Source organism: Triplophysa dalaica, chromosome 17, assembly GCF_015846415.1.
Source record: "Triplophysa dalaica isolate WHDGS20190420 chromosome 17, ASM1584641v1, whole genome shotgun sequence".
NCBI lineage: Eukaryota > Metazoa > Chordata > Actinopteri > Cypriniformes > Nemacheilidae > Triplophysa > Triplophysa dalaica.
The window spans coordinates 17,528,174-17,551,105 of NC_079558.1; the positions used below are offsets into that span (position 1 = coordinate 17,528,174).

At 37.6% G+C, this 22,932-nt stretch overlaps 4 protein-coding genes across 5 annotated transcripts in view; 2 read left to right on the forward strand and 2 right to left on the reverse strand.

The window, feature by feature from the left end:
- Positions 1 to 4,501: 4,501 nt before the first annotated feature.
- Positions 4,502 to 6,446, forward strand: LOC130439181 (phospholipase A and acyltransferase 4-like). Its single transcript, XM_056771650.1, has 4 exons — positions 4,502 to 4,634; positions 4,753 to 4,860; positions 5,612 to 5,844; positions 6,013 to 6,446. The coding sequence occupies exons 2-4, from the start codon at positions 4,755 to 4,757 to the stop codon at positions 6,124 to 6,126; spliced, it is 453 nt and encodes a 150-aa protein (XP_056627628.1). The 5' UTR covers positions 4,502 to 4,634; positions 4,753 to 4,754; the 3' UTR covers positions 6,127 to 6,446.
- Positions 6,447 to 9,080: 2,634 nt separating this feature from the next.
- The window catches only part of LOC130439178 (uncharacterized), a 37,748-nt gene continuing 23,896 nt past the window's right edge, over positions 9,081 to 22,932 (reverse strand). Inside the window, exons 2-5 of one of the 2 annotated variants that reach the window (XM_056771645.1) lie at positions 15,831 to 15,961; positions 11,624 to 12,351; positions 11,330 to 11,496; positions 9,081 to 10,232 (exon numbers count right to left, since the gene is read on the reverse strand). In XM_056771645.1, the coding sequence (XP_056627623.1) occupies positions 9,545 to 10,232; positions 11,330 to 11,496; positions 11,624 to 12,340 (1,572 nt within the window). In that variant the 5' untranslated portion in view covers positions 12,341 to 12,351; positions 15,831 to 15,961 and the 3' untranslated portion in view covers positions 9,081 to 9,544. Of the gene's footprint in view, positions 10,233 to 11,329; positions 11,497 to 11,611; positions 12,352 to 15,830; positions 15,962 to 22,932 lie in introns of both variants that reach the window. The other variant, XM_056771644.1, reaches the window with a different exon arrangement.
- LOC130439180 (uncharacterized) lies at positions 17,216 to 18,932 on the forward strand. The gene is made up of 2 exons (XM_056771649.1): positions 17,216 to 17,409; positions 17,913 to 18,932. Exons 1-2 carry the CDS (start codon positions 17,325 to 17,327, stop codon positions 18,746 to 18,748), a joined length of 921 nt encoding a protein of 306 aa, XP_056627627.1. The 5' UTR covers positions 17,216 to 17,324; the 3' UTR covers positions 18,749 to 18,932.
- Positions 20,448 to 20,805, reverse strand: LOC130439183 (neutral ceramidase-like). Its single transcript, XM_056771653.1, has 2 exons — positions 20,627 to 20,805; positions 20,448 to 20,535 (listed from the first exon to the last, which is right to left on the reverse strand). Exons 1-2 carry the CDS (start codon positions 20,774 to 20,776, stop codon positions 20,458 to 20,460), a joined length of 228 nt encoding a protein of 75 aa, XP_056627631.1. The 5' UTR covers positions 20,777 to 20,805; the 3' UTR covers positions 20,448 to 20,457.

The following is a 22,932-nucleotide window of genomic DNA, read 5'->3' on the forward strand; positions in this document are numbered from 1 at the left end:
AGTGCTTGTCGCAAAGGATGTTTGCTTCCTCTTCAAGAATAACTCTCAACTGTTTAAAACATGTTTCAACATTTGCAGAAGTCTTCCAAAACAACTCATGCGGGTTTGCAGCCGTACCACTGTTGGTAATTTTATCATTGTCAATTGATAATGTAGGACACTTTTCAATCAGTATTTCTTCCGTTACATCTTTCTCGAGTGTTCTTTACAACACCGCTCGGAAGTCGCTACCTGTAAAATGTGCATATTTCGTATGTGTTTGCAAAATCGACAAGTATTTTCCCGCTTCCTGTGGGGAAGGCAAGCTTTTACAGATTGCTTCCATATCAGACATGCTTAACGGTCTCACATTTACAGTGTTGCCAGCTCTCTTGGTTTGGCAAGGAGCAGAGTATGCCGGCGGCTATTCTGACAGCCATCGCTTTAGGTTTGCGACATAAGCAACAATTTTTGATTTTTCGGGACCCTGTTCCCAAACCTTTTTCATATCTTTCCATACGGCACAAGCTTTATTCATGTATTGATAGTCCCATAATGGGTCGCCCCAACCTTCTTTCACCATGTCCTCTGCCAATGCCATGCCCTCATCAGAAAATGAGCCGTCCCTGGTATAAGTAACATCAATTTGTGGTTTCATTCCCTCTGACCATCCTGCAAGTTTGTTAACATACGGTTTGACGTAAAAACCTTGATTATTTCTGTACACAAATGCAACTGGCGTTTCACCAGGCAACGGTCTTGAAACAGAACTCCCCATCTTTCACTTCAAGGATGGCAATGATAGAAATAATACAGATATAAATAGTAGCAGTTGAAACTTTGAAAAGTTTCGGTTCTAGGTACCAATATATATTATATAACTCTCGTGTTCAATCGACCAACAGTTTCAAGTATAGTGCATGTAACGTATTGTGATCGTGGGTGATTTATTAAATCCACCGTCTTATCAACATACAGTAATAGTGATATCAATTATTTGTTTCCCATTTTAATACAACCTTCGAATAATAAATGAACTGTTTCAGAATAAACATCAAACAGATTTTTCTGAGTAACAAAGCACATTTTTCTGAATAGCAAAGCTTACACCGCAATCCAAAAATACAGTGTGATCAGGACTGTTTATCGAATTCATACTCGTGAGTTAATAATTGGTTTAACCAATTACTGTTGCCAGCCGCATTGTCAAAACAATAGGACTTGAATCACACTAACAATGAGTTGAAAAACCCTATTACGTCTGTACGAAATAAATCTCACAAAAATCCTACAGGGTAAGCAATATACTTCTTCAAGTCAGAAAAATAAATATTAAAAACACTAACCCCTTTTAATGTAGGTCTGTGACCCCTCGTCAGTGTGCCTGCCTCAGGTATGCTTTGGTCTCTTGGTTCAAAGAGGTCTTCCCCCTTTCACGGACGATCCCCCAACTGTAAGAATATTACTTTTTGTCTAGGTAGAAGGTTGAAGAGTCTAGTCGATGGAACACACAGAGTTGCAGGCCTGGAGACCAAGAATGACACAGACACAGAAGTGCAGTTCAATCAGAGTCCAAAGTTTATTGAATTTGGGACCAAAATTATATGTATTTATTTTAAACAGTGGCTTAATGAACAAGAAATAAAGCTTCAACCCCATGCAGACATTTCCCAACAACACAACAGTAAGAACTTTATGAACTTTATGAACCATTAGGCAATCGTAGCCTAATGGTTAGAGAGTCGGACTCGTGACCAGAAGGTTGCCGGTTCGATCCTCAGGGCCGGCGGGTAACGATTGCGGTGCCCTTGAGCAAGGCACCTAACCCCTACACGCTCCCCGGGCGCTGCAGTGATAGCTGCCCACTGCTCCGGGTGTACGTGTGTTCACCACTTGCTGTGTGTGTGTGCTCACTAATCACTGGATGGGTTAAATGCAGAGGTCACATTTCGGGTATGGGTCACCATATCTGACAAATAGGTCACTTTCACTTTCAACTTCTTTATTTGAAAGATTGATAAATATTAGAGAGAAAATTATATCTATGCAACCATCTATTACAGTATCTCATCAGACTGTGCACTGTAGTGTCACTGAGGAAAACACAAATTCATTCATTGCTATAGGAGAGGAAGAAATGTCTAAATCCACAACATGTTTGTTAGACCATATACCGATAATATACTGAAAGAGATGCTTCAAAAGGTCGTAGATGCTGTTCTTTACATAATTAATTAATCACTGTCATTAGAACACATACAAAAAACTTTTAAGCTGGCTATTATTAAAATACTTGTTAAAAAAATTCTACTTGATCTTACAGAATTAGTCAATTACAGGCCGATCTGGAATCTACCTTTTCTGTCAAAAGGCAGGTAGAAAAGGCAGAATCGTCACAACTTTGCTCTTTTTTAGAAAGAAGTGGTTATGATATCTCAAATTATGAAGATCTTGCCATTATATATTATTAATGTACCTGTAATCCCCATGTAGTACCTGTAAGTGGTATGTGTGAGTATTTTCAGTCAGGATTTAGACCGTTTTATAGAACAGACATATTACAGAAACTGCTCTCATTAGAGTTTACAAATGATTTGCATCCGACCGTGGTTGTATCGCGCTATTAGTGTTAGGGAATTTAGAGCTGCATTTAATATTATCGACCACAACATTCTTTTGAACAGACTCAAAAATTATGTTATCATTAGTGGAAGGCATTGGCATTGTACAAATCATACATATCTGACCATTATCAGTCTGAAGAAGTAAATGAAGAGATGTCATACCGATCACAAGTTCAGTATGGAGTACCACAAGGCTCAGTCCTAGGAACGTTGCCATTCCTGTACATGCTTCCATTGGGAGATATTTTAAAGAAGCATGTGTTTGCTTTCACTGTTGAACTGAGGATGGTCAACTCTATATTTCTTTGCGCCCTGACGAAACTTACCAATTCATGAAATTGATATGTATGATAAAAAACTGGATGACTAGTAATTTCCTACTTATTAATTCTGAAAAAACTGAGATCCTAATTATTGGACCAAAAATCTCTGCACGTACTAAACCTAGAATACTGTCTGACAATTGATGGCTGCTCTGTCAAGTTTATATTGTCAGTTAGGAACTTGGGTGTGCCCTTTGATTCCAGTCTTTCATTTAAAAGCCACGTTTCTAGCATCTGCGAAACCACATTCTTCTTAAAAATATATCTAAATTAAAAAATAAACTCTGAATGACCAATGCAGAACAGTTAATCCATGAGTTCATGACCTCAAAACTAGATTATTGTAATGATCTACAGGGGGTTTTCCCTGCTCGCTTAATAAATAATCTCCAGGAAGTATGACCAGGAAGCATGACCATATTACCCTGGTTCTGTCAACACTGCATTGGTCAAATCTTGCTACTTACCTATAAAGCACTAAATGGTTTAGCCCCGTTGTACTTGAATGAGCTCTTAATGCATTTTAGTCTTTTACGTCTGTTACAATCTCAAAATTCTGGCCAGTTGATAATACCTGGAATACTAAAATCGACTGCTGCTGGTAGATAATTTTCCTATTGAGCCCCCAAACTCTGGAACGGCTTTTCCAAAGACTGTCTGGGAAGCAGACACACTCTGTCATGAATCTAGACTAAAAACACATCTCTTTATTGTAAACATTATCTACTTCTATATTTCAAATCATGTGAATAGATATGCAGGCTGCATAAATTAGGCCAGCCGGAACCAGGAACACTTCCCATAACACCTGATGTACTGGTTACTTCATAAGGAGAATGGTGTCTACACTAATATAAGTCTCTCTGTTTATCCCGAGGTCTACTGTAGTCTGCACGATCCAGGCCGTATCCAGATGAGATGAAGGACCAGCAGAAAATACTAATATGTCTGTATAGTGAATGCCAGACAAGTGATTTGGCGATTTCGCATTGTAGAAATAGAATACGCGTCTGCGCATATGTGCATTCAAAAGCGCATGCCTATAGACTGAACATGTAAAACGCATGTACACCGTAACAGGTCTCAAAGATTCACTTTTTGAAGTAGATAAGGCAATAATGTTTCTTGGAACCTCTCAAAATTCGCATTTTCAAGTCTCAAAACCCCGTTGTCATGCAAAAAGGTGGCTAAAACGCATTAAACATGCATTAAAGGGTTATGGTTTCCAGTTATAATGTTGTGTAAGAAGTAAGTTAATAACTTATGATTTTTACTACAGAAATAAATTAATAAAAAAAAAAACTTTTTATAGAGTTGCTGTAAAGCCAAAACAATATCTGTCCTATGACTTTCCTTTTTTCACTGTAAAGCTGCTTTGAAACAATATGTACTGTAAAAAGCGTTATACACATGAAGGTGACTTGACTTGACTACTGAACCACACCCAAGGAAATATGACCTATGAATAACCACAGCCTGTTATGTGTGATGTAAACAAGTTGTGGGGCTGAATGTGCAATTTTTCGATTCTGGAGAAAGGGGAGGGCACTTCCTCATACCCTCATGAATATTTATATTAATATGTGTAAAAGCAGCGGGACTAGTTGAGCTCTAAAGCCACTGTAGAAGTCGCAGCAGAGGAAATCTCCTGTGGTGTCCTGTCAGATCACTATTGCTACGGTCTTCAGTATAGTTCGTAAAAACTAAGGTAATGTGAGACTATATTTTCAGTTTGGAATAAACCTGCTATTAATAGTTCATCCTACATGGAAGTGGATGGAATCTGTTCAGTACTTTATATTTGCCTAAAGTTTTTTCTTTCCAAGCCATGAATTTTGGAGACCTCATTTCATATCGGCGTCCTGGGTACACACACTGGGCAGTGTTCACCGGGAAGAATGAAAAGGGACAAGATACAGTTGTCGAGTTTGCAGGTACATTGATTCTCTGTAGAAACTTCAAATCATGGTTTCATATCTCTGACTAGCCTCTGTCTTACTAAAAGTGCTTTTAAATACTTTTTTAAAACTTTACAAGAACATTGATAAACTGCTAACTCCTTCGTTTCAGCTACTGCCTTATGCAGTAAAGGATTAAAAACCAGTTATAGTCGATATTTGACAGACCCGGATTGGGGGTAAAAGGGTAATTTATCATAATTTCAGCCTTTCAAAAGCATGGTTCTATATGTGAATCACACGCATAATTGTATTCATGGTCTGTTTGCGCAATGTAATGTGAATATCCAACTAATGTCGATTATCGAACGTCAGCTTGTTATTTTACCAGCAACAGTTATCAGTTTTCTTTTCTTTTATTCATGTCTCAAAGCACTACTTCTATCACCCCAGTCCTCATTCCTATTGTCATAGGCAAGAATGCAATGTATTTAACTACATAATGAAGAATTAAACTATAGATTCTAGCACCAATTTTCACAAGTACATATTCTGAATAGTATATTGCCTATTAATTGATTAAAAATGCATTTAAGGATACACTATACTGTGCAGGATGTGCTGAACTCTTTTATATTTTGTTTATCATCCAGACATGGTCATGCGACTTAATTGTTTGTTATATCAAATTGTTATTTTTACATACAATCACCCAGTTGGGCTTTTACTGGATCAATCTATGTATTGGGAAAACAGTTCGACTTTGACAGTTAAACATTTCCATTAGGTGAAAGCGGATTAAACAGTAAAGCAGGAGCCAAGGTGAAGGAAGGTCTGCTCCAGCCTGGTGGCAAAGTCGACAATCAATTGGATTCGAAATTACCACGAAAATCTGACTCAGAAATGAAAGCAACTATTAAAGAGATGATGGGTGATGGTGCTGGAAAATACGGAGTACTCGACAACAACTGTGAGCACCTAGTCACACGTATTCGCTACGGGATTCCCAGATCACTACAGGTACATTTAAATCGTATTCTATATACTGTAACTCTGATTACAAACAAATCTTTCTTTTTAGAACCTTTTTAGAGGCCTGAAATTATCACAATACCTTATAATAAGGTGTTCTGCACATTGAACATCAGCTTCTAATTGCCTAATACTGTTTTTTTCTCTTTTGTGCAGGCAGAAAAAGTTATCGAGTCGAATGTCCAGTTTCATGGAAACCTTACCAGTGAACTTTCTGATACATTCGGTGCAACTTTCCATCCACCATCACCACTCTCAAAATTTAAATAATTTCTTTAATCTGAATACCTCCTTCACTGCACTTGTAGTGAATGTTTTTTTATTCAATCATATTAAAGTTGATTTGGCTGCACTGTGTAATATGCACTGTTCCTAACACGAACACACACACAGGAATACATTTGTGAGACTAAAACAAACGCATCTCTTATAATTTGTCAAATAAAATAATCCAAAATGCAGATCCACCACAAAAATAAATTGATGACACTGAAAACAATGTGTACACGCACAAAAATAAATTTGGCTCATAAACAAGATGACATGTGTATTTGTACTCAATATGTAATAAAACTGTTCATTTCTGGTCATTTTTGTTCTCTTAGTTGGTAACTGAAGTGCAGATTTTTTTTTTTTAATTAAATGAAAAACAGATGATTGAAATAAATCATAAGACTCCAACTTTTCTCTTTTTAATATCTTTTTCAGGTTCGATTCTAATTATAATATAACATTTTTGAAAAACAGATTTTTTTCAGTACAAAAAAATGCTAAAGTTTGACAAAATATTTTTTATTGTTATTTAATAGTATTTAGATATGAGTGAAAGTGACCTATATCCGAAATGTGACCTCTGCATTTAACCCATCCAGAGAGTGAACACACGTACACCCGGAGCAGTGGGCAGCTATCACTGCAGCGCCCGGGGAGCAAGTGGGGGTAAAGTGCCTTGCTCAAGGGCAACTCAGTCGTTACCCGCCGGCCCTGAGGATCAAAACGGCATCCTTCTGGTCAAGAGTCCGACTCTTTTTTAGGCCATTAGGCCACGAATGCCACTTTTTTGTAGGAATTGGAAGACCGCTCCATTTATCAGTTTCAATACCGTTTATTTGACATCCATCACTGAAATGCCGTGAACAAACAAACACACCTCTATCGCAAGAGTAACGAGTTGCAGCTACAGCCGAAGGCCCACAGCGCAGCCAATCTTGACGCAGCGCAACAAATCTTGATGGAAAGCGGGTCTTCAACGGTCGTCTGTTGACGCATGGGCAGGCTATTTCTTTCGCCTTGCCGTGGCATTAATTTCCAGGAAAAATAGTTACGAAATGGAATTTCATTTTTTTTAAAAAACTTTACGAAACCTGTACGAATGCTGGGGGAGTGTGTCGAGCACAGAAATACTACGTAACATGTCCAACTCGCTTTTGACAAGTTGTCCATGTCAAGAATAAGAAGATGTCGGGGCAAAATCGATCATCAAATGTTGAGACCAAGAAGCCAAGTTTCAAAGGTTTCAATCTTTAATTTGTTCGAACAAGTCAAAGAGGGACATAAAGAGTTCATCTGAAGATGCCCAACGAATACACATCTGACTCCATCTTTTATACATTGTTCCCAAGTTGTTATCACAGTTTAAACCAATCATGTTTTACCTGACATCAACTTCTACCAATCAGTTTTCATATGATATCACCTTTTCATTAGCCCATCCCTCTGTGCTCGCTACCCTTGTAGTTCCGGCCTACAATAGTAGCGAGAGCCTCTCAAAAACTGGTGCCTCTTTATCTTGACACTTTTCCGGGGGTTTCAGACGATACATGATTTAACCTTGATTTATAAAAAATGAGCTCATTGTTTAGCAATAATGAGCTACCCAGTGTCCTTCTTTGTATGCGATTAATTAAACTTCTCTACAAAAGTGTGTGGGGTGTACGTCTTAGTGTGTTCAAAGTCATACAATTAGTTTTAAAAATGAGCTCATTGTTTAGAGATTCCCAGCGTCCTCGGCTCTATGCGACAAACCAAACTTCTTTATGAAAACTTATGTGTGGTGTAAGTGCAGTTAAGATAAGATATTTGTTGTTCATGCAGGTGTTCAAGAGATCAAACTTAAACATGAGGCCCAATATTAATTCTGAAGAATACATGAAACCTATAACTAACTAAATGTATTATTTTATATAAGAAAACTCAATACTATATTGGAAAAACCACTAGCATATTAAACATTGTTAATTCGTCAGAATTCATGAAACATGGCCCTTTTTAGGCCAAAAACCAGTTTCCCAGAATTAGCCGCCCCCGAACAGACACATTAAAGTGGACTAGAAAACCAAACACTCGCTTGAGGAAAGCCAACCCAAGCTAAAGAACATTTATCTTTGTAGCACCTTAACGTCTGAAACGACGGAGGGAATCATTTCTTACGCCTTCCTGTCATTCAGGCCTATCGTGACGTTTGGAAAATATTTTTTCTACTATCTGGCATCTTTTTTATCATAAACCCTTTAAACGCGTCTGCTGCAGGCACTTATTTTGACATGACGGGCTACATGCGTTACATGTTTTGGTGAGCTTCGCATTACTGCTTCCCCTGAAGAGGAGGCGCCGATCCCCACTGTTTCTCAACGGTGAATGTGACATGACTCAACTGGAACCAATCCAACAGCTTCTGGTCTGTGCACGCGCAGGGCTGTGCAGTATTTATGATACATGTATTTAAAATACGTATATCTTAAATACAAAATAGTATTTTGATGAAAATGGCTTCATATTTTGTATCAAAATACAAATATGTTTTATGTATTATAAATATAATGAAATAGCATAAAGTTATAAATACTCACCATTTAAATTTCCCTAATATTATATTTCCAAGTATTGTATCACATCAGCTCCGCCATTCACTTGCGTGCGTTTGTATTGGGAACGTTGCCACCACTAATATGGCGGCGCCGTACATTAGACGTAAGATCCAGCAACCAACGCATTGTCTAAATATGTCTTATATCTAAGGGGTTTACGAAATATTAACACATCGGTAAAAATTTAAATATTAATTTTCGGTAAAAATTTAAATATTTTTTAAAATAGAGGAGCCAAAAACACACCCTTTTCAAGATATAAAAAATTCTGGGTGAACTATCAATAGTCAGATTACAAAAAAAATTCGGTGTAATATGTTTTTATTACAACATTAGTTTCTCGTGGTAAAGAAGAATATGTTTTCATAACAACATTAGTTTCTGGTGGTAAATAAGAGTATATTTCCCTCTGCCTTCTCTTTAGCCCACCTGATCGTGAGAATGAAATATTATTTTCATTAGGCCAAACCCACAAACAACTATAATCACACAGTGGGCAGGGCAGTATTATCAGTTTTGGACTTTTTGTTATTTGCCAAATCATCACCATCAATCAGTGGAGTGAATATCCTATGGGAATAGACAGAAATTATACAATTATGTTTATTTTGAGCTGGCAGTGATTTATCTACTAATCCTGTCAAACATTGCCCAAAATGCTCTGAATAAGCTAGGGCTCATAAAATGCCTATTTCTCGCGGTCATAGCGGTTTGATCACATGTGAAGGCATACTGTGATCTCCAGTAGTCTGGCAATGGTGCACTTTGACCTCTGACCAAACAGGCAGCCAGGTGCACAGTGGCTGTTTTCTTATAGATCATTAATATGTAGGACAGTGCAAAAATGAACATAAAAAAGGCGTCTCTCTTAATGCCTGTACACAATCTATTGGGACCAAGTATGGAATAATAACCCGACCATCTCTGTCCATGTGTCCCTGAAGGCTTTGAAACTCTTTCCACGCTGGTTCATCTGGTTGCAGAGGGGTCAAAACGATCAGTGGGACAGGTAGGAAAGATCTTTGCATGTGGTTCCAGTGATCAGGTAAGGGGTTTGGCTCAAACAGAACTGGCTGGTTTGGATTGTAAAAATGTCTGCCCTCCGTGTTATTCCATCCCTCAGCAATTGCACTTGCAACACGAGAATTAATTAGACAGTTCCACGGAGAGTAGAGAACAGTGTCCTTAATGTTAGGAGGCGTCAAGAGACTCGCTGGCAGGGGCACGTTCGTGATTGCACCATGAGCCACAATCACAATGTCTATGTGACCTCCAGCGTTATTCATCAAACGTTCTGGAAGGGATTTCAAATATAACACGAAAAATGTAAGAAGGTTTAGAAACTGAATCTGATGAGGTAATGTCTTCAGCCAGGACACGACCTCATCATTCGTACATGATTGAATGATCCAATTAATGATTTTCTGTCCAGTCTCGGTCATGCTCAGAGAATATTTCCGCAAGCTCTTGATACGATTTTTCAGTTTCCTTATTTTTTGGGTGATTTTTCTGTAATGAGAAATGTTTGAGAAAAACATGATTTAGGAAGGACTCAAAGTACAAATATAAACGTTACATAGAGAAGAGGAAGACATTTAAGCCTATGCTGTAAAGTATCACAGTTATGTTTGTTAGTTTTAGTTCATGATCTTCAGATTTGTAACACAGACTTTTTGCATGTTTTCCATCAGTTTGCAGTTTCTTTTGTCTATGTTTACCGCTCATCATTTGCAGGTGAGAAGGAAGATTGTCCAATTGTTGCTGGTTGTTTTGCAAAGCATATTATGTTTTTGAGACAGATTCTTGTTTTCACACTTCTCACATTCGCTTTGTAAAAAATGGGTGACTATTCCAACGTGATAGTGTTTTTTGGAAAGTCCTGAACACACAATACTGTTGGTTGCAAGCTGTGTATTTGTGGTTTAAAAGTATAAAACAGTAGAATTTATATAAGAAAATGACTAATCGTTTAGCTAGAAAACACCCAAATTTATCGGCTGGTGTCACATATAGCCATTTAAAGCTGCGAAAAAACTGAAATTGGCCCTTTAATCAGGCTTCCCATTAAATCCATTCTAGGAAGATCCGGAAATGTTTTCCTCAACAACCTTGCATTAGTTTACAGAAGCAATAAAGACATTGACGTCTTGGATGACTTGAGGGTGAGTTAACAATCTTAAAATCTTAATTCTTAAGTCAACCATTCCTTTAATCAATAATGGCTTTTTTCAGTTGTGTGATAGGAGGGCTAAAAATGACTGATTATTGGACGGAGACACAGAGGAAGGCAGGTCAACTTTTTGATGTCCACATGAAGAAAAATTAAAAAAATTACATACTTAAAAGATCTAAAATGAACGTAACATTTTGATTTTGTGGTGAAAACATAACTAGACTGTGTTAAAATTATTACTCGCTAGTCATCAAGATGGGAGTTTTGACATATTTTTGTGTATTTGTCCTTTAGGCACATACCCAAAGTATACATTTGCGAGTACATGGGGAGTAAAATAATATTTTTAAAAAAAAAATTATTTGGATGAACCTTTCCATTAACAAGTTTTACTGTGGTCAGAATATAAAGTTAGTATAATAAATGATCATACTTCATTGCATCGAGTGGTTTTTCCAGGTTTCCCCTGGCTTCCTGTATTTCCCTGGCTGCAGCTCGCAGAGCCTGGCTGGCCTTTGTGCCCTGATTGTTGTTTATCATTTCTTCACAACTCGAATACAAGCTGTACAGAGAGATGCCGAAACCAATAGCACCAAGTGCCTAGAAGGATGAAAACACATGTACAAAATAAGCGTCAAATCTAATGTCAATTCGAAATACTGGATAAAATACAGAATTCTCAACAGTTCTCAAATGGATTGAAAAACTGAAATACCTTAAAACCTACTTTAGTAGCATCTTTTGCACCAGAGGATGCGGCAGCTTTTGCACCATTGAATGCAAAAGCTTTTGCACCACAGCATCTGACAGCTTTAGCACCTGCCGTGATGCCCAATTGAAAACATAATCCTACAACAGATAAAATCAACATTTCCGGAATGGCGGCAGCAATAGTAGCATTCAGTCCACCTGAATTTTGAAACAACAAGGACCTGGTGAATGTTCTGATAAATTCCAAGGGAACATCTACATTATTTCGTCTTGCCACTGCGGACATAATTTGAGTGGCCATCTCACAATCTACATCTGAAGATCCATGAGCGCCATTTTGTTGAACTCCACATTCCTTCTTCAGATTTTCTATTGCCTTCTGAATGTTCTTTACAATCTTCTCATCTTCTTGCATGATATTTTTAGCGTCCTTCATAGTACTGCCGGAGATGATTGCCTCTATTGCTGTGGAAGCGATGTCGACAGCAGCTCCCGCTATGGTCCCCACTGTTGTGGCAAGAAGAGGGGCGGCCAGACCTCCTGTCAGTACAGTGAAGACTCCTGCTGTAGTCAGTGCAATCACGGACGTGGCAGATCCTACAAATTGAAAAGCTGTACTTTTTTCATGAACATCCTCCAACTCCTTTGCCAAATCCAAAAGCTTCTCTTCACACTGCTTCCTCTTTTCCAGCCATAAAAACAGCAAACCGCACAACTCGTCTGCTTCATCCATGGTAGCAAAAACTGTTAAAAAGGAAGAAATGCAAAATGAAAGAGTGTGCGCTGTTTGTCGAATAAGAAAAAAGTTAGTGATGCTTGTCTTGTGCCAATTCCAGCCACTTTTCAAATTCTTCAAACTGAATTATATATTTGGACTGCTTATGTTGTTTGCCAGGGGAGAACTATGAAAATCAGGCCATGTTAAATAACAGATCCTAACAGACTCAGACTCAAAAAACATAAGGATCCATTGGCTCCTATAGAGGAAAAACACAGGCGGCAAATCATTTTTTACACAGAAGCCACAAAACTTACATTTTTAAGTGATATACTTTTAGTTATCATGTTGTATGTGCATCTTCCCTCTCAGGTTTTGCTCACATAAATCTTTTTTCAAGTTGTTTTTCCTCATAGGCAAGGGCATACAGAAACTACAGACTTTCCATGTTAATTCTGCACTAAAATTTGGGAAAAATCTGCAGAATTCTGTGGAATACTGTCAACTGTGTTTACATTTGTCCACAAATATAGTTGTGTTAATGTGTTCAAATAGTCTTAAAATGCTGCATGTCTATTCTGTATATTTAAATCCAGTTGATAGCGGAGTTGGTTCTGCTCATTTAAAAAGTGGCAGGGAAGATTTTGTTATTGATTGAAGCTAAAACGACAACCTGTTTAAACTCTGAATATACATGACCAAATGTGTACTCAGAAAAAATCATGTCAATACCATTTTAATATTATATTTACTGTATTAAGGAGTAAATATTTTATTGTTTATAGAGCTTAAAGCAAAAAGAAAGGGGTTGTGTTAATACGTCATTATATTGACTGTAGTTTGTGATAATGACTATTTTCTTATTATTTTATATTATTATGTTCACATTCACAACACAGATTACTTAAAATAAAACTTAACAAAAGAATTTGCATGTCGTTTAGTTCCCTGAACTTCTCCGTGGATAGATTCGTTTAAAACGTCTCAAATATCACATTATTCGTCCTTAGGCTCACTAAAATCTTTCACAGCAAACACGGCATCATAATTCGATCATGTTGTGTTTGTATATTTGTCAATAACAAGCACTCAAATCTGTGGAATTCCATGGAGTTTTCTACAGGCGCTCCTGCAACGAGGCATTAGAGTCCGGCGATCTTACGATGAAAGACTGCAGCCTCTAGTGTCTGTCGCTAGAGCACCTCTTGGGTCGGGTTTACCAGCTCTCTCTCCCTTCACACACACATGCGCACAGGGGTAAAATTTGAATACGGGAAATGTCTTCATAATACAGTATATTGTGCCCTATTTTTACGGATTTAAAAAAAAACTGTTCTTGTTTACCTGTTTTTATTTATGAGCCCTGAAGATCGTCTGATGTATCAGATCTCAACACTTCAAACTCGGTTGATTTCCTCAGCTGCAGCTGCTTTACTGAACAGAAAGCAACTGCTGCAGAGCTTTTATATTGTGACATTTTTGCTTTCACTTTCAAGATGACTTAAAAAGGCCCTTGTGATAAAGCAGAGGAAAATTAACTATGATCACAACCTGAACGACAAAACTACACCTGTACACATTCTCCATCATACATGATTTACATCATATCAATATCAGAAATGCATTTCATGAACCAACAGCAACAACATCTATTAATTTCACTGTACCTAACTGGCATATGCAAGCACACCTCTTCCAATTCAGTTCTATCTGTCAGATTCATAAAACTTCACACAAAAACATACATACACACACACCTGTTAAAGGGCCGCAAATCAAGGTGTTTTCTGCAATGTAAAAACTGTCAGTGGTATCCCCAGAATGTCTTTGTAAAGTTTCAGCTCAAAATACACCACATATCTTTCATTACAATATGTGGAACATGGCCATTTGTGGCTGCAATGGAAAACGTGCCATTTTGTGTGTCTCTTTAATGCAAATGAGCTTCTCTGCTCCCCTCCCCGTATGCAAAATATGACATTGAGCGCTTACACATGTGCTTTGGATGACAACAAAAAAAAGAAATATGGAGGAAAGCGCAATTATGTGTGTAATGCCCTATCCAACCAAAGCCATACACTAACTGCAATAATAATCACCTTAATGCCTTGTTCATAAATACGAATTAAATGGAGAAGACAAAAACATAGATAGAACAATACATGCTGTTTAAAATGTTGGCCATTGATGATTAAAACTTAAGTTTAAATAAGCTTAAAATGTATTACCCTAAACATTTATTCATTTGTATTGGTATGTACAGTACACTGGGTTCGAACCCGCGATCTTGTGTTATTAACGCAATGCTCTCACCACTGAGCTACAGCAAAGTGTTTAAATAATAACACACGCGTGTATTATAAATATAATGAAATAGCATAAAGTTATAAATAATAACTATTTAAATTTCCCAAATATTATATTTCCAAGTATTGTATCACATCAGCTCCGCCATTCACTTGCGTGCGTTTGTATTGGGAACGTTGCCACCACTAATATGGCGGCGCCGTACATTAGACGTAAGATCCAGCAACCAACGCATTGTCTAAATATTTCTTATATCTATGGGGTTTACGACATATTAACACATCGGTAAAAATTAAAATATTTTGTAAAACAGAGGAGCTGCGAGCCAACAACACACCATTCCACACTGGTATTCAACAACACTCTTTCCCTCCCTAACTCATATTCACCCGCCTCCACCCACCTTGATACGAGTCTTGAGTGAACCGAGTCTCTCCTGAGTCACTCTCGGATTCTCATAGACTCGTATCAGCCAATACTGTCCCTGTATCCAGTGTCTACTAACAACTAACACCAGCTCGCAGCTCCTCTAATAACCGACTATTGTCGCCAGCTATTTATACCATCAAAAAGTAACACCTGTTTCATCAATGGTATTTTTTGAATATATTGATTTCACACTTTAGAAGCTGAATTCATCAGAAATTGATTTGTTATACACATTACTACCCAAAACAAGACTTCAAACACAACTATATTAATAAGTGACAATAAAAACACCCCCAAAACAGCTCCCAGGCCTGGGTCATTAATTATTCAAACGACAGCCAATGGGAAGTCTCCAACAGCAGACCTAGCAATGTGTTACAATTAATATAGCTTTTGTTATATTGTTGTTAAATAATTTAAAATAACATATTTTATATTATAACAACAAGTGTGTTGAAGTCTGGAGACAATAATGAGATTGAAGGAGGGGATATTTTGCGTAATGTTATGTGAGTAAAGGAGATCAAAGCAGCAGCCGAGTGAATTACAGTAAACTGGTTACTATTTATACCTTTTTCATCTTTTATATGTGTATCATCTATGTCGGATTATGGTAATAGTTTAAGATTCTCGTAATGTGTCCGTGTGCGGCTTCAATGTGATATCTGCAGTATGTCCGTTACACTGACGTACAAATTAAAGCCAGATTCGTCACAAACACAGATGTCACACAAAACACAAAAGTCTTTGTAAAACACAATTTTCTTACCACTGAAGGACGTCGAGTATTGAATATGATATAAAATCCAAACACATAATCCTCAGTGACACACAAACCGGTTGTGCTTCCCTGAAAGAAAATGGCAGCACCAGCAATTAAGCGGGAAAGCGCGTGCACACCTCGTGCACTTCTGCTGGCGCAAAAAACTAAATTATTTGTGATCTACAAAATCTTTGTTTTTGTCACGCGATTGTTTTTTCTCAGAGTTTGTGATTTATCATTTAGACTTTGGAATTAAATGTTTTAGCTCCTATACTTGATCATACGAAAATAAACCAAGAGTACTAGCGACTATAATACATAATCCATAAAACAGAATATGAACTAAATAAATTAATTAATATTCTGCGAGTTTCCTTTGATGTTTGGTGAAAACTATAATATATTTCATGTTGATGGCTGTATTTTGTTGTCCAATTTTGTTGATTAACTGCATGAATTGTTTGCTTTTGCTGCATGTTTTTTAATGTTTATTGAGTGAAGAAGGATTTTTACAAACAAAATGTGTCGTTTTGATAAATAAGCTTCAGTTACAGCCTTTGTGTTAATTGATTTGAGAATGTGATGTCAGAGTGCACAAATGTTTAAGCAATAGACAAAAACTGTGAAGGGTGTTGTTACTGTAAACTTCAAATCAGTGTACATGAGAGTTAAGATATTAAAAATTATGGGTGAACTAATAATAGTCAGATTACAAAAAAATCATATTCAGTGCAACAAACAAGTTGTTAAGGATAATATAGTATATAGTTATTCGATTTGTCCGCTAGATGGAGCTACATATTAATGTGTGTAATAGTGAACAAATAGTTCAAGCTCCTGGGTCAAAACTCAAAGTCTACTCAAGTCGTCCAATTTTGTTGATTGACTAAATACATTTTAATATTTGCTTTTGTTGCATGTTTATAATGTTTTGTGAGTGACTAAACACGTATTGTGGTAAACAGGAGCATGTATGAGTGTACTGGGCTAAAACTCTATTGGGAGCGCGCTCCCGTCGCCTGCACGCGCCTCAAAAGTGTTTACGATTGAAAGCGCGAAACTCGCACCGAGTGTTTCTCTACATTCATAATTTGCCAGTAAACCTTTAATTTGATCTTGAATTGTGTTTCTTATCAAATAATCTGAAAGAGTGAGATTTGACTTTTATATACAATAAATAAACAGGCTATACATTAAAGTCATTACCTTGATTATTTAATTAATTAAATAATTTAGGCGTTATTATTACTATCGAATACTCATACGATTCTTTGAATTGTTATTATTTTTGTCATAAAAATGTATAATGAAAAATATATTATTTTAGATGCAAAATATTTGTAAAGGACAGTACGTTACGTGATTTGATGCCGGCATGACGTCATGTAGACGTTAATCACTGCGTGAAGTTGTACGTGCAGAAGATCGTGGCGATAACAAAACTTCGTTTGTTATTCATTAGATATTTTGGTTTTGTTCTTCACTTTTTTGTGAATTTACATGAATTCACTCCGTCATTTAAACATGAGGGACGTGGACAAGACGACTCTCCAGAAGCAGAAACTGCCGTGTTTCATTATCACAGGTAACCCTACAAAAAACACTTGTTAAAACCAAAACCGGTGGTCTGGTCTTAGCTGGTCTCTCAACCTCGTTCTATAGCTGATAAAAAGCTGTTGAAGGAGGCTCGTTTCGGACACTTTTTTAAGTTCAATCTGGTTTAAGCTGCTACTCCACCCTGACCAGCTGAACTCAGGGCTGCGATGTTTACCTTTTATTACTCGGCGGACCGGCAGGCGGCGCAGTCTAATCTGTCCCGCTATTGTTTTAAACGAACCCAAAATGTTTTTACACTTCACAAAACAACATAAATATTTTCAAAGTTGGTCGCCTTGTTTTATCAAAGCGTCTGTCAATCACAGTCCCGGGAGTGCCCCGCCCCCTCAGAGAAACACTAAAGTTAAAAGTTTATTGAGTTTTTATATAAAGTTCATTACACTGTGGACTTAACAGATGTATAGTCACTTCAAACTTTAACTTCTAATGTTATGCCTTGTTTTTAATGTATTTATTAAATATGTATCACAGGTAAAAGGCTTTCTGGCAGACCTTCTGGAGCTTCTTCATCAGAGATTGGACAGAAGACAGCTAGAACTTCCTTCTTGCCTGAGATTGTGCAGAAATCGGCTTCAGATGGAAGACCTGCAGGCCGTCGAGGGCTGAGAGCTCCTTCAGATTTGACTGTCCTGTCAGAGGGAAATCAGAGGGACTCTCCATGTAAGCCTGGCAGGACCAACACATTCCTTCCACCTTTATCTCGGCTGCACAGTCTTGCCGGTCAACCAGCCCGGGTGGACAACTCTACATTCAAAAGAAGCAAAAGCATGCTTAGGATCCCTGACAACATGTCTGTTTTAAAACCATTGTGTGTTTCCATTGAGCCTATCACCCGCCCACAGAAAACAGGCAATGCTTTTACGGAGAGACCACGGCTGCCCAGTCTTGTGAGTCAACCAGTCAGTGTGGACGACTCTATATTCAAAAGAAGTAAAACCATCGGGAGGATGCCTGACAACATGTCTGTTTTGGAACCATCGTGTGTTGCTATCAAGCCTGTCCCTCGCCCTAAGAAAACAGGCAATGCTTTTACGGAGAGACCACGGCTGCCCAGTCTTGTGAGTCAACCATTCAGTGTGGACGACTCTACATTCAAAAGAAGTAAAACCATCTGGAGGATGCCTGACAACATGTCTGTTTTGGAACCATCGTGTGTTGGTATCAAGCCTGTCCCTCGCCCTAAGAAAACAGGCAATGCTTTGCAGAGACCAGGGTGCAGTGCCTATCCATGTCATGACACCTCATCAGATCGACAGACTGTCCTAAAGTCCACAAGAAGAAAGGAAATCATATTTTGTTGGACATAATTTTTGACTTTTCTGTATTTAAGATTTAAGATTTACCCGACTGCTTTGGATTAAAAAATCTTGTTTGCATCAAAACAAGTTTACTGTGCATCATAAAAATCTTGTGTGCATCAAAAACAGTTTACTGTGCATTAAAAAGCTTGTGTGCATCAATAAAGTTGGACTCTTTGTAATAAAGACCTTTCAAGAAGATCTTGTGTGTGTGATTTGTTGCTTTACAAACATAAAGATATTAACCGTAGTGAAACTGATGTCATTCACATTGTATTTTATTTACAAATAGTGAACAAATGTAGGTCTTGACATCAATATTCTATTGCTGTGCTTGAACTCATGTTGGTTTCTAAACACAATCTGTGTTTCCTTTTACTGTAACGCAAATGCTAAAAGATTTTCCTTCACACAGTTTGTGTATTCTGAAAAGTAAAGAATTGATTTAGATCACCTTAAATACATGATAAAGTAATAGTATTGGATTTTGTTTGGTTTAATCATTAATAATAAATAAATAAGTGATTTATTAAGGATACAATTGTAATGTTGTTATGTTAAAACAAACATTTTAAGATATAGTGTACAGTTTAATCACAGATCCTTTCCGAATATGTTCAATAAGATGGTTTAATGAGTGACTCTGGCATAAACTGACAATTTATATAAAATAAACATATTTTTAGACACATCAACCTGCAGAGCCGCAAAGGCAAACCTGAACATTTCTAACCAGTGGAGAATGTGAAGTTAGTAATCCGGTTTCTGATCACAGCACCACTTCTGAATATCTGTAATCTCTTAGATTCTATAAATTCTGCCCTCATGACACTGTTGACCTGGTGCTGTGAAACAATATGATTCTCCAGCTCTGAATAGAAACACTCAAAAATCATCTAATGTGTTGAAATTGTAGACTTGTTTCACAGCTTTGCTAGATTAATGTTCATAAGCATAAGTGTGTCTGTCGTGTCTCTCGGATCAGATCCCGACCTTTTCAGAAAATTGAGTTCTCTGTTTAAGTTTGTACAGAGGTAAGTAATGTTCAATTATCGATTAATGGTTAGAGACAAAAAGCACATTTATTCAGTGTTACAAACAGGTTAAGTGTAGTTCTGTATAAATATAGTTCTTCTGTATATCCACTATATGGAGGTTAATATTCATTTGTATCATTGTGAACAATCGCACTGTTTCATTACACATAGAAGCTCCTGTGTCTGACCTCAAAATCTTACTCATGTTAAAATTTTAAAACGAAAGCAAAGTATAAACTTAACGTTAAAAAAACGTTGAAAGTTAACGTACTGTACAAGTTTCCTGGTTAACAGGATGATGTATGAGTGTTCTGGACGAAAACTCTATTGGAGCGCTGTGGGAGGCTACAAGCACCTCAACATTGTATTCCATAGAGAGAGCGAAACTCACAGTTTATTACTGTATATACCCGAAAACAGACACTCGGCATCTCCATCCTCCATATCTGTGAACTTCATGGTGAAAATCTGCTTGTCTGTGTTGTTTTCATCTTTATGAGATAGAAGATCAGAAATGAACCAGCAATAAAGCCACAGAAAAGTTATTATAAATATTGGCCCTGAATGAAAAGAGTTTATTCTTTACAGAAAATGCAGCAGGGTTTTTTATTCATGTGGATGAAGACACAAACCCGTTTCTCTCCTCCTAAGGATTGTTCAGATATGAGTGAGGACTTCTGTTCAGATTGCCGTTATCAGTTCTCCTAAAATGATGAGAATTCGTGCGGGTCTTAAGTTTCTGTGAGAAATATCAATGCTCTGATGAAGGGAATTGAGGCAATGTTAGATTTTCCTGAATTAGTTAGATTTTATTTGAGCACAACACCATTGTGTTTAAAGTGAAACATACCTTTAATGTTCCATTGAGCATGGCTTGTACAGATGGTTTAATGTAGCCGCTGCTGGTGATCATGAAGAGGGTGAACTGGAAATATCTGGCCAGACCTGAATGTGTGCCACTCATCACCACATTGTCCTGTCTGTAGAGATCTCCGTACATCACTTTCAGCTCACGCAAAACCTGCACTGGTTTCAGATCAATGTTCATAAAAATCTACAGCGCATATGCCGAGATCATAAATGTTTCATTAACTTTCAGAACGGCAGCAAAGAACGGGAATTGGTTTAAGATTTAATTTTGAAATGACTGAAGTAACTGTCCTGCCATAAAATATATATTTTGTATATTTAAAAGAAGTGATTGTGACACGGTCAGAAATAATTCTCACTGTAATATCAGTTACATATTTTTTATCTTTTGTCACCCTATCCAGACCATGCCCAAGTCAGAGGTGACAAACAGCACTCGTCTGCTTCCATCATCCACGATGAAGGCTCTGCTGAACAGATGCGTCTGAATACTTCGTGCTAGCTGCTCAGTGTTGTTGTAGCCCATGTATCCCAAAAAAAACAATAGATAAATTATATCACTAAAACATATTTATGACACGTGATCAATGCAAACATCAGTAATAAACATCATCAGACTGTGATAAGTGATGGATCGACAGCTTTCATAAGTCCTCACCTATACAAGTAAACAAAGTATAACATAACAGGCAGTGGTTTTATCTAGCGCTGATATGCAGAAATAATGCAAACAAACTGACCAGAGGTACATCATCCACAGGTCCTGTGCAGTCATAGCTTTCCTGTAGCTCAGTGGTAAGAGCATTTTGTTAGCAACACAAGGTTGTGGGTTCGACCCCAGGGGATTGCAAATACCTACAGTTGAAAGAAAAAGTATGTGAACCCTTTGGGCTTACTTGGATTTCTTCATAAATTGGTCATAAAATGTGTTCTGATCTTCATCTAAGTCACAACAATAGAGAAACACAGTCTGCTTAAACTAATACCGCACAAACATTATACGTTTTCATGTTTTTATTGAACACAACATGTAAACATTCATAGTGCAGGGTGGAAAAAGTATGTGAAACCCTAGGCTAATGACTTCTCCAAGAGCTAATTGGAGCCAGGAGTCAGCCAACCTGGGGTCCAATCAATGTGATGAGATTGGATGTGTTGATTAAAGCTGGCCTGTCCAATAAAAAACACACACCAGTTTTGAGTTTGCTGTTCTGAAGAAGCGTTGTCTGATGTGAACCATGCCTCGCACAAAAGAGCTCTCAGAAGACCTACGATCAAGAATTGTTGACTTACATAAAGCTGGAAAGGGCTACAAAAGTATATCTGAAAGCCTTGATGTCCATGTGTCCACGGTAAGACAGATTGTCTACAAATGGAGAAAGTTCAGCACTGTTGCTACACTCCCTAGGCGTGGTCGTCCTGTAAAGATGACTGCAAGAGCACAGCGCAGAATGCTCAATGAGGTGAAGAAGAATCCTAGAGTGTCAGCTAAACACTTACAGAAATCTCTGGCACATGCTAACATTTTTGTTGACAAATCTACAATAAGGAAAACATTAAACAAGAATGGACTTCATGGGAGGACACCATGGAGGAAGCCACTGCTGTCCAAAAAAAACATTGCAGCACGTTTGAAGTTTGCAAAAGAGCACCTGGATGTTCCACAGCACTACTGGCAAAACATTCTGTGGACAGATGAAACCAAAATTGAGTTGTTTGGAAAGAACACACAACGCTATGTGTTGAGAACAAAAGGCACAGCACACCAACATCAAAACCTCATCCTAACTGTGAAATATGGTGGAGGGGGCATCATGGTTTGGGGCTGCTTTGCTGCCTCAGGCCCTGGACGGATTACTGTCATCGATGGAAAAATGAATTCCAAAGTTTATCAAGACATTTTGCAGGAAAACAGGAGAAGTCATTAGACTAGGGTTTCACATACTTTTTCCACCCTGCACTATGAATGTTTACATGTTGTGTTCAATAAAAACATGAAAACGTATAATGTTTGTGCGGTATTAGTTTAAGCAGACTGTGTTTCTCTATTGTTGTGACTTAGATGAAGATCAGAACACATTTTATGACCAATTTATGAAGAAATCCAAGTAAGCCCAAAGGGTTCACATACTTTTTTTTTTAACTGTATGTAAAAAGTAAAGGATAAAGCAAAGTATGTTGCTTCCAAAGCGTCTGCCAAATGCCTAAATGTAAATGTTAATTTAAATATCTGCTCGGCCTACATCAATGAGACAGCAGGTGTCTGAAGGATTCACTGTGGGGATT

What these genes read in the sequence shown, in the direction of transcription:
- LOC130439181 (XM_056771650.1), top strand. Translation starts at nt 4,755, where the DNA reads ATGAATTTTGGAGACCTCATTTCATATCGGCGTCCTGGGTACACACAC. An exon ending in TACAGTTGTCGAGTTTGCAG is followed by an intron (nt 4,861 to 5,611) that starts GTACATTGATTC and finishes CATTTCCATTAG; the next exon opens with GTGAAAGCGGATTAAACAGT. An exon ending in GGATTCCCAGATCACTACAG is followed by an intron (nt 5,845 to 6,012) that starts GTACATTTAAAT and finishes TCTTTTGTGCAG; the next exon opens with GCAGAAAAAGTTATCGAGTC.
- LOC130439180 (XM_056771649.1), top strand. Translation starts at nt 17,325, where the DNA reads ATGAATTCACTCCGTCATTTAAACATGAGGGACGTGGACAAGACGACT. An exon ending in GCCGTGTTTCATTATCACAG is followed by an intron (nt 17,410 to 17,912) that starts GTAACCCTACAA and finishes TATGTATCACAG; the next exon opens with GTAAAAGGCTTTCTGGCAGA.
- LOC130439183 (XM_056771653.1), bottom strand. Translation starts at nt 20,776, where the DNA reads ATGTACGGAGATCTCTACAGACAGGACAATGTGGTGATGAGTGGCACA. An exon ending in TGCTCAATGGAACATTAAAG is followed by an intron (nt 20,536 to 20,626) that starts GTATGTTTCACT and finishes TCCCTTCATCAG; the next exon opens with AGCATTGATATTTCTCACAG.